At 39.3% G+C, this 11,581-nt stretch overlaps 3 protein-coding genes across 3 annotated transcripts in view; 1 reads left to right on the forward strand and 2 right to left on the reverse strand.

Moving 5' to 3' along the window:
- Nucleotides 1–11,581, reverse strand: part of LOC145440511 (isoleucine--tRNA ligase, mitochondrial-like) — a 227,074-nt gene that overhangs the window by 23,780 nt on the left and 191,713 nt on the right. The window lies entirely within an intron of this gene.
- Nucleotides 83–3,887, forward strand: LOC145440525 (N-alpha-acetyltransferase daf-31-like). The gene is made up of 2 exons (XM_080318153.1): nucleotides 83–542; nucleotides 1,600–3,887. The coding sequence occupies exons 1-2, from the start codon at nucleotides 234–236 to the stop codon at nucleotides 1,933–1,935; spliced, it is 645 nt and encodes a 214-aa protein (XP_080174279.1). The 5' UTR covers nucleotides 83–233; the 3' UTR covers nucleotides 1,936–3,887.
- Nucleotides 4,226–11,502, reverse strand: LOC145440519 (solute carrier family 68 member 1-like). The gene is made up of 10 exons (XM_080318147.1): nucleotides 11,226–11,502; nucleotides 10,871–10,950; nucleotides 10,585–10,803; nucleotides 10,422–10,524; nucleotides 10,251–10,362; nucleotides 10,090–10,196; nucleotides 9,931–10,027; nucleotides 6,917–7,088; nucleotides 5,388–5,581; nucleotides 4,226–4,634 (listed from the first exon to the last, which is right to left on the reverse strand). The coding sequence occupies exons 1-10, from the start codon at nucleotides 11,373–11,375 to the stop codon at nucleotides 4,393–4,395; spliced, it is 1,476 nt and encodes a 491-aa protein (XP_080174273.1). The 5' UTR covers nucleotides 11,376–11,502; the 3' UTR covers nucleotides 4,226–4,392.

Raw genomic sequence — 11,581 nt, forward strand, 5'->3', positions numbered from 1 at the left:
TGAAATTCCATGGTTGAATATTGTACGATGGTGTATAAATTCTCTCTCTCTCATCTCTGCTATCTTGAAAGCATTTTTATGCCGGCGAGCGGTCCGGAGGCCGGTATTTATCCGTCCGCAATATATAGCAACATAAATGTGACTAGTGAGCTGAAATCGAGTCGCTGATCTGTTGTGATTCCTGAGATTCCGTTAATTTTCCACGATATCCGCGGTCCACATCAGCGGTTAAAATGAATATCCGAAATGCGACGCCTGCAGATTTAATGAACATGCAGCACTGCAATTTGCTTTGCCTCCCGGAAAATTACCAAATGAAGTATTACTTCTATCACGGACTCACGTGGCCCCAGCTGTCGTTTGTTGCCGAAGACGAGAAGAAACAAGTGGTGGGATACGTGCTGGCGAAAATGGAAGAGGACCCAGACGAAGAGCCGCACGGTCACATCACTTCGTTGGCGGTCAAACGAAGCCACCGCCGCTTACGGTTGGCTAGGACACTTATGGATCATGCGTCCCGCGCTATGGTCGAGTGCTTTAAGGTAATTTGATTTTGAGTTATACACAATCTGTTCAACATGCCGAATGAGTAAGGAGGGATATCCCGCGATATTTCCCATTAATCGAATGATCTTGCAGTCAACATATTATGCTCAACCTTCATGTGAGAAATTGCCCATTGCAAGGATTCAATACACAATTTATATATATTTTAGAAATGATCAGGATATAGCAAGTTGAACTCAACAACAAGCACTGATTTTATGCAACAGCTCTTTTAAAAGCCTATTGAATATCAGTCCTACAACAACAAGTTCTGATTGTCCTATTAATTACGCATCATCATCAATCCTCTCCAGCTGCCATAATAGAACTTGACAACTATTGATGTTTGTCATATGCATTATACCTGTGGTCGTGTATCCAATGGGAGTATTGATTTATTCCACTGGTTTCCGAATTAGATTAGAATTACTGTATTATTCCTAGGTAAATTGGAATTACAAATGGTCGTTCACACTTTCATTTGTGTGCCTTGGAGTCGACTTTTATCAAAATACACCAGCCAAGGCTGTGTGAACAAAAAGAGTTCGTGTATCATCTAAAAATAGTACATTGAACACTCTTGTATTTGACATTCCATTCTGGTGACGTCATATTTTGTGCTACGATTGTTGATATACGATGTTCTCTTGAATTCTCCACTAGTTGCTGACGATTACCCCTGACGAGTGTCAGCCGAAAATATTCGGTTTCATTTCAATATGAATATACTACTCAATTGTACAAATGAATTTGCAAAAGAAATCCTACAATAATCAAGTTCAGTCTGAGTTCATTCGGACACGCATGGAAATGTATGTGGCCTTCTTGGTTTCAGTTGTCTGAGTCTGGTGTGACCCACCTCTAAATTTGTTAAGCTGATTACTGAAGAAAGGTCAAAGCACCCTCGGCCATGCCTGCCCAAGATCTATTCAAGAAGCTGCTTACTAAAATGCAGGTCTTGTGACTCCTAGAAAAAAGGCAAACGTGTACTGATTTCGTCTCTGCATCTGAATATTACTTTTCAGCATCAGTCACCCGTCAACTATTTTGCAGGCAAAATACGTTTCCCTGCACGTCCGCGTGAGTAACCGAGCCGCCTTAGCACTCTACATGCATACTCTCAAATTCGAAAAAAGCGACGTGGAAGCGAAATACTACGCAGACGGAGAGGACGCGTTCGCCATGAAAAAAGACTTGACCGAGTTCGTGGCTAATTTGCCCAAACCGAAAAAACTCAAACTCTCCTTCAGAGAAAGGGGTCCGGACGAAATGATAATGCAGCCTACGGGCGATAAAGATCACGATTCGTCAATGGAGGGCGATGCGACTTCGGGGACATCCAATTATGCCGAGGAGAACTTGGCGCGTATGGTCCAGCAAACTCTGTGATCACTATCACCCACGACAAGGGAGATACTTTTCAAGTGCTGAAATTATTCGCTCCTTGATATGCAGAGTTGCTTTATGAACGAGAATTCTATTTTTGACCACGAAAGGCCGTAAACCTCAAATGGCCGTCTCACGGCATACAAAACATGAGATCAGACCTTAAATTACGTATCTATAAACTAGGTAATAACCGACAGCATCTGTGATGACGTAATCAGCCCGTAGCAACGAAATAGGTATGGCCGAATAGTTACCGAACAGTTCAAGTCATGTAGAACTGGCATATTGTCTTTAGCTGCATAGAAGGTACATATTTGAACTCTCCTTCATGCTGTTGATATTAGCGGTAGGGCTCGTCAAAAATGACTTTCTTCCTCAAATCGTACTGGCTACTTGATAAAATTGTTAGGTTACCTAATTTAAGCCTACACGCCAAATTTGGTTCAATTCCAACCAGTAGCCGCATTGCTACAAGAGAAGAAAGTTTCTATTATATAAAAATAAATAGCAAAAAATTCGAAAATTCGATGCTCACCCCATCAAAGTGTTAAGTTGTGTATAGAAACGATGTTCACCACATTTGGTTCAATTCCGACCAGTGGAAGCGGAGTTATGGCCGTTGAAAAATTTGGATGATGAATAAAAGAGTATTTACGGTGACCATTTCTTTAATTATTTATCATAGTGGTGCCCACCGTAAATACTATTTTATTCAAATCCAAATTTTTCAACGGCCATAACTCCGCTTCCACTGGTCGGAATTGAACCAAATTTTGTGAACATCGTTTCTATACACAACCTAACACTTTCATGGGGTGAGCAGAAAATTTTCGAATTTTTTGCCATTTATTTTTATATAATAGAAACTTTCTTCTCCTGTAGCAATACGGCTACTGGTTGGAATTGAACCAAATTTGGTGTGAAGGCTTAAATTAGGTAACCTAACAAATTTATCAAGTAGCCAGTACGATTTGAGAAAATGTCATTTTTGAAGAGCCGATACTTCCAGAATCAAATCACTCAGTTACTCAAGTTCGCTCAGCCTTCGCACGAAAGGCTTTCTAAAGCCCACCTTTTCGACAATCTCTGTATTTCAAACTGCAATATTTTTCGATAGGAGTCGAAATTTGCTTCCTTAGAGTCCTAGCGCACACGTAACTGAACTCTTCAAAAATCACGACTTGGCATAAAAGGCACAAAGTAACGGGTTGCAAAGCGTGCTTCTACTTAGAGTACTCCGGTAGTTTTCAGCTACTTACACTGCTCGAGTGGCAGAGATGAGCGGATTTGAAATTTCTATGTCCTAATCGAATCCTAATCCATAACTTTTTCATATTCATGTCCAATCCTAATCCGATTCCAACTGGAAATTCAGAAAAATTACTAATTTATGCAATGCAGGGATTCGAAAATTTTCTTTCACAACCAATGATTCACTTGATTCAAGATAACTTAGTAACCATAAGTACATTAATAACTAATCTGAATAAAGTTTGTCGTCATTCGCCACACGACATTTCAATCTCCCAGAAAATAGGTAAATTCAAATCTCAATCCGCTCCGAAAAAAATGTCTAATCCAAATCTGGCAAAATTTCACAAATCCTGTTTTTTCAAAACCTAATCCTAATCCATGCTCAGCTCTGTCGAGTGGACGGTTTGAAACTATTTCTGCTTCACATATTTTTCAGCCATCTATATAATGTGGAAAGTACTTGAGATATGTCTTCATCAATCTCTTACGAGTGAATGCTATATTCATATTGAAACAAATCCGAATATTTTCGGCTGGCATTCTCAACAACCAAATTTGGATTTGATCGGAGGATAATCCAAGAATTATCATAAAAAAACTCAAATTATTCCGCTTCTACGGGTTGGAATCGAGTCTAATTTGTTTTGCATCGTTTTGAAGACAGCGCAACAATTTCACGGGGTGAAAAGTTTTTTTTGCATTTTGGGGTAAATTCAAAATTTTCAGACTGTACGAAATTCGAGATGACCGGTTAGAATGAATTCAAATTTGGTCTGCGTCGTTTTTTAAGGCAGTATTTAATCACCTAGCCAGCAAGATTCAGGAAAAAAAGTTTTTTTTGAACAGCCCTACTGGACAATTTTACCGGTCAGTCGAAAATATTTTGGCTCATTTCGATATGAATATACATTAAATTCGATAATAAAGTTTGTACCCCTTCACGACTGTAGTTGAAACAAATAGTTGAACAATCTTCAAAGTGGTCATCTATACTGAACAATCTTCAAAGTGGTCATCTATACTAACTGTTTAATTATGTAATGCAATTAGTTTAGTACTTTAAGGTCCTTCATTTTCTACTTCCACTCGAAGTAGTTATGACACTTCTCGAAAAATTTATAGCATTACTTCCACTTCACATCTGGCCATTATTGATGCCCGGCAATTTCAATGAAAACCAAACACTTGGCCGAGAAACGAACATCAGCAAGCACAGTCCAGGTTTCTGTTGATCCGTATCCGTTTGACCCAGACCAGCCTGGCGCCACGTAGCGAGAATTGCCTCCAAGCCACCAGTTGAACGCAACCGCAAACCAACGGCACCGACACTAATATCGTGAAGCAAGCTTGACGGTACATTTCGCTGAAGACCGCATCAGGATCCGAAAGCTTCCCGGTTCCGACATGAAGTCGGTTCGCGAAATCATTTTGAAAGATGTCTTTTCCTGCGATCACATCGTAATCAGACTTGTGCAAACTACCAATTTAGTTAGTTGACAGTACGGCTAACAAACTGTTGTTTTTTCGGCTATTTCTAGTTGTGCGTTTGAAAAAATCTCGTTGTTTGGCGTGAATACCAGTCCAGTGTTCTGTTTTGTTGCAGCTATTGCTATCTCAGAGTCAGTGGTGAGCACGAGCAGTACTAACACTAAACTACTAGTGGCGGAACGTCTGGCCCCTTGATTGGAAGTTCGTGGGTTCGATCCCCGGCCAGGTCAGACCAAAGACACTGGTATCCATGGCTTGGCGCTAAGCATTACGGGGATAGAATGGAGGGATGGTGCAAGTCTCACAAGGCTATATCCGCACCTTCCTTGTCCAGTGGCATATGCTATGCATTCACGGTATGCATATGCAATATGCATGGTGTGTATGTGTAAATTGTGTATCATAAGTCAGACTATATATGCGGTAAAAACATACAACGTCCTATTCCTATAACTGGCTTAGCCAGGGGTGAGATTTGGAGGAGTCGAAATCCCTCCTATTCTACTGATGTTCATAAGGAAATCCAACTACGATTAGATAAAAATGTAAGAAGTTTCTACAGAATTGATTCCAGCGAGATGCGGGTTTTGAAAGGTTGTTTGTTCTAGTTGTAAGTGTAGTAGCGAGTAGTGTGGATTTTAAAAATCCAGTAGTTTCTACAAGTCTGGTCATAATGCAGAAAGCGAGAGATCAATCGAAATTGGCAATACCTGTGTAAGCGGACAGCATGAACGTGCCAAACAACGGAGCTAGCGTCTGTCCCGGTTTGGCCAGGAGAGAAGACATGCCAAAGAGCAGTGCAGAAACAGGACGTGAACGGTGGTGGACGACATAATCCTCATCGACCATGTCCGATACCACAAGGTTGAGAAGCTTGCAAGTACCTTCCGTAAATATCCGATTGCTAAAAATATACACACCAATATTAGGGCAGGGCACCTGAGTGATTTGATCACTTATAACATCACAACAGTATGGAATAGATGGAGAGTTAAAACACATACCTTTTAATTGAATAGCATATTCATATTAAAATGAACCCGAATATTTTCGGCTGACACTCGTCAGGGGTAATCGTCAGCAACTAGTAGAGAATTCGAAAGAACAGCGTATATCAACAATCGTAACACAAAATATGACGTCACCAGCACGAATACGAGAGCGTTCAATGTACTATTTTTAGATGATACACGAACTCTTTTTGTTGACACAGCCTTGGCTGGTGTATTTTGATAAAAGTCGACTCCAAGGCGCACAAATGAAAGTGGGAGCGACCCTTTCCGAGTATGCGAAATCTGTCGTCTCGATAATTTTTCGCACAGGTCGACTTTTATCAAAATACACCAGCCAAGGCTGTGTCAACAAAAAGAGTTCGTGTATCATCTAAAAATAGTACATTGAACGCTCTCGTATTCGTGCTGGTGACGTCATATTTTGTGTTACGATTGTTGATATACGCTGTTCTTTCGAATTCTCTACTAGTTGCTGACGATTACCCCTGACGAGTGTCAGCCGAAAATATTCGGGTTCATTTTAATATGAATATGCTATTCAATTGTATATTGAAGTTCTGTACCTCAAAGAAGCTGTTCAAACATACCTTTTATGTGATCAGAAAGAATATAACGCCAGCTGACATTAAAGACTACCGTATTTAGTATTTCTCGGCCATACTTATTTCATCGCACTTCGTAACACTGGGTTGATCATTGATCCCGACTTCAAAGATATGTCTTTTTCCAATAACGTACATAGCTTAGTACTACATGTTAGTATGCTACATACAACAAATCGAGGTTTCAAGGCTTTCAGAGTGGAAGGTACTATTGAAATTATAATTGACAGATTTAGCTGTGGCAAGGGGGAGTAGGCCTTGCGTGCATAATTTCAGTACTCGAAAACATCATCTCTCCAGCCTAATTATATGAATTGATACTCGATTAATATTTGCGTACTCAAATCTCTGTGTCCATTCCTAATTATGATGCATAAGTTTACAGAATTCCACACTTTCAAGACTGCGGCAAACCTCGCCAATATACCAAGTCCTTTTTCACATTCGGGTCTATTTTCAGTGATTGCAATGAACATGATTTTTCTTTCAAATTTTACCAGTTGAAATTGAACTTGTTTATCATTCATGTCCATTCCGTCCGACATGCTATTCAAAACCGTGACAATATCATGGTTTCTGGCCAACATTCATGCGTCACATCCTTAACCGTTGGATTTCACATACCTTGCTATGAAAATACAAGTCATCCAGACGTAGCCACGGCCGATAGAGAGCATGTATAGTGCCAGCAACGTTTTTATCCAGAACAGCAAGCTCACCACTTGATATACGCCGTGCTTCTCACACAAATGTAGAAAATAGATGTTATTCAAGTGGGGCGCGATGAATGAGAAACCTGGAATGAAAATTAATACATTTTAGGTCATGCGAATCATGAAAGTAAAACTGTGAAGCAGGGCTGTTAAAAAATAACTGATTTTTTGGGGATTCACTGATTGAATTGTTAAGTTGCCTAAATTGCTGCACACCAAACTTGGCTCGATATCAACTGGTAGGTGTGAACGCACTGGAGTTTGAAAAGGTTTCCAGTAAATTTGGCCACAGGTCACTTCGGCCCGCGGTAAATTCGGTCAGGGCCGAGGTAACAATAACAGTTACAATAACATTACCTAACCTTAACCCTAATCCTAACCCTAATCCTAGTCCTAACCCTAATCCAAACCCTAATCCTAACCCTAACCCCTAACCTCCAAATCACTTGATAATAATATAATTATGTAATTAATTCACATTAATAGTTGGTAATACATTTTTACACAAAATTCTCTGAGGGCCGAATTTACCGATTGAATTCTGCCCTCGGTAAATTCGGCCTCGTTAATATCCGCGTTATCTGCGGTGACTGCGTGATATACGCACACCCTGTCCTCCAGATCACTTGATGATGATATTATTATGTAATTAATTCACATTAATAGTTGTTATTACGTTTTTATACAAAATTTTCCGAGGGACGAATTTACCAGGTAAATTTGGCCCCGTGAATCTCCGCGCTATCTCCCGCGATCTACGCATACCCGGACCTCCAAATCACTTGATAATAGTATAATTATGTAATTAATTCATGTTAACGGTTGGTAATACATTTTAATACAATATTCTCGGAGGGCCGAATTTACCAAGGGCCGAAGTGACCTAAGGCCGAATTTACTGGCAGCCGTTTGAAAATTATGAACATATTATGAAAACATCAAAATTTTACTGTCAACTCAATGTAATTCTTGAGTTGTCAACTAAAACGATGCAAATAAATTTGACGCAAATCCAACCCGTAGCAGCAAAGATATTCTAGTTTTTCATTAATAATTCTGGGATTAGCCGCCGTCCAGGCTATTTTTGTGAATCCAAAATTTTTAATTGCATTAACTTCGCTTCTACAGGCTGAAAGTGAGCAAAAATTGTGAAGCATCATTCTTTTAGAAAACTTTACAATTTCATGGGGTGGATGGTAAAATTCGAATTTTTCATCAATTTTCTTGATAATAAATTAAAAATTTTCAAACTCCAGTGAGTTCACATCTACCAGCTGGAATCGAGCCAGATTTGGTGCTCAGCGTTTTTTAGGCACCCTAACAATTCAATCAGTGAATCTCTGGAAACCTGAAAAAAAGGTATTTTTGAACAACCCTACTGTGCAGTAAATGTGATTGTGAATGTCATCGACTTCACCTGTCTAGTGTTATTGCTTATACATTGAGTATATCAATAACAGTATCAAAGTTGATCAAAAAGTAGCTGTGGGTGCTAAAGAAGTAGAAGTATCAATTTATAAGGCGTGCCATCTTGGTCGATGTGTTGCGGATTCTGTCGTGCCCATTGCAAGAAGCAGTCAAAGTGGTGATGGTCAGCACCTAATCAGAAGTAGGCCTAATGTCAAAATCTTCAATTCAACTAACAAGTGCAAGTGGTTTTTTCAACAAACTACTTCAACAGAAGTACACGAGATGTGTGAAAAGTACCTTTGAAGTGGATCATTACTTTTTTACGTCTACGAAATTAAAGCATACATCTTTGTAAGTAATGCAGAATGACTTATAGTACCACAATTACGTGAAATTTTTAAATTGTTTGTATTCTGTTCCCGCAATACAGGGGTTGCATCGCCTGGTTACAGGATTGTAACCAAGTCACAAGACTCCGAGTCACAAGTCAATCTCACTTTTATACTTTTGACTCGAGTCAAGTCGAGTCATTTTCAATTCACCACCGAGTCAAGTCCGAGTCAAGTCATTGAGCAGAGGGTCGAGTCCGAATCATGGTATTATGACTCGAGTCCAAGTCATCGAGTTGACTGCTCAGTTTCAAGTTAAAATCATGTTAAACCCACTTTTAATAACTCTATTCGGTGCTATCAAATGGTTCCTATTTATATTATACTAATTTTCCTCACTTTTAGCAGTTTCTGGTCGCGTTTTCAAGTAACGGTACCAGTAGACGAAATCCAAATAATGTGGCTACTTCATTATTCTTCGAAATTACAATCAAATGTCGGTCTCGGCCGTCTGAGCTTCGAGTCATATGACTTGGTTCGAGTCATGCACAATGACTGAGTCCAAGTCGAGTCAACACACAGATTGACTCGAGTCGAGTCATTCCTGTATTTTGAAACATTGACTCGAGTCAAGTCGAGTCATCAGAAAATCATGACTCGAGTCGAGTCATGACTCGAGTCATTACAACCCTGCCTGGTTGTTATGATTAGCCTACATCACTCCTAGAAGTGATAAAGATGTATCCAAATACTAATTCTACTCGATATCTAAATAACAGCCAAGTAGTTTAGCTTTAAAATCTGTAGAGTGAAATTAGTCCAAAAGCAGCCATGTGAGTACACTACAGAAGTACAAAACACCTAATTGAGTACACTAGAGAAGAAATTATTTTTAATTGACCACCTCAGCAAATGTATATCAGCTGCAACCGTCAGAATCACAGGATCAAATTACAACATTATTTGACAAAGTATATCAAGTTGACATTGGAAGCAATGATAATGGAGAAAGCAACAAGCCTATGCGTGATTGATTCTTCAATTGCCATTTGCTAGCCTTTACATCGTTTCAATTTCTGAATGCTTCGTCAGGGTAACGCGCCAGCCACATTCAGCAATATAACTGATGATAGTTCACTTATCACGCATGCAAGTGTTAGCAAAAATGCGTAACGAATCAACTAACCAATGATAAGTGTGCAAACTGCGTTGGGCACTGAGTCGCCGATGAGTGCATTCATGAACAAAGGGAAAAAGTTGCTATTGAAATGACAGTGAAACACCTAGAACAACACAAAACGGGTTAAATGGATTCAAGCATAAAACCCCCATCACTAAGGCTCACTTGTATCAAGTTCATGATCACGAACCATCGGAAATTTTTATAGCTGACAAGCTGCCGCATATACTTGATTGCACTGACGCTACCCTCTTCACCAGTGTATGCAGAGGCTGAAAAATATCTTACTCAATTATCAGCAATTTCAGAACCGATTTTATACATACGTTGTGATTGTGATTCAGATAGATCTGTAACTAATGATAGAGCACCGAGTAAGCTATTCGATGCAACGTAAAACCCAAGTGCGGATAGACATGTGATGCATAGACAAAATATCTGAAAGAGAATACAAGATAACAAGTTTTTCATCAATTTCGAAACCCCAGTTTACGTACTTGAAAAGGTAATATAGTATTTTGACTCCACAAAATGTAGGACATAAACACGCTTGTAGTGCCAAGGACGCTGAATATGGAACAGGATCGATTAAGATGATTTCTAAATGGAAGACATCAAATTAATGACAAGCTTGTGTTTGAGTGCGTATGTTACTCTCACCTCTCATTGGTCTTCACAGTTAAGTCAGCGAGCAGCGCTGTATGTTGTAAGTCGACTGCAGTCAAGAATGCATCATAAATACACAGGCAAAGAGCAAATTGTAGCCAAGTCGGCAGCCAATGGATCCAGAATAAGAAAAATGAAATTGCAAAGAGAGGTCCGTTGCGTTGTAACGATTTCACTCTGGACACGACAATATCCATTTGATTGTGCATCACGCTAAAATTATACATTAAGAGCGAATGATATATTAGGAACTGCCACAAAAATCACGTTTTGAACCAACTTGCTGGATGTCAGCAGTTTCTTGTCGCTTAGCCATCCGAATAATGGATCGTTGATTGAGTTCCATACCAGAAAAGTTACCTGAAATACGAATAATAATTCAAAAGTATGATCCAGACATTTAGTTCAAGTCATATATAAATGATAATTATCGTGGATCAACAACTTTAGCGCTGTCATGTGAGGTGGTGGTGAAAAAGGCCAATATATATATTGGAAAGCTGGCTTCAAACACCGAAACACGTCATTCTTATTTTATTTCAGAGATAGGGGGTCATGATAAATTACTTTTTTATAGATATCCATACCATATAGCAAACCAAGTCGGTGGAATTGCTCCGAAATCAGGTAATTACCTCTCCAATCCAGAATGAAGTCTTGTCTATTTTGTAAATGTTAACAAACATATCCACGTAATATAACAAAAATACATTGTGGGCGATGGACATAAAGAGTGACATGCTGCCGTAACATCGCGAAACCAATCTCAATTCCTTTTCCTTCATATTTGGACGTGATCATTTTTAGCTCAGAAGAAATTCGACAAAATGTATCACGAAGAAGCCATTCTGTAACTTATAGAAGGCAGTAAACAATACATTTTTCCAAAACAATTAAATGCCACTACGTGGCCGAAGCATAATGCGACGAGTTTATATAGCTGAGTGGACGAGGCATGTGTAAGGATAAGGATATGGAAATGTTTTTTGAT

This window comes from Botryllus schlosseri, chromosome 6, assembly GCF_051294905.1.
Source record: "Botryllus schlosseri isolate E-star chromosome 6, Bs_hap1, whole genome shotgun sequence".
Taxonomy (NCBI): Eukaryota; Metazoa; Chordata; class Ascidiacea; order Stolidobranchia; family Styelidae; genus Botryllus; species Botryllus schlosseri.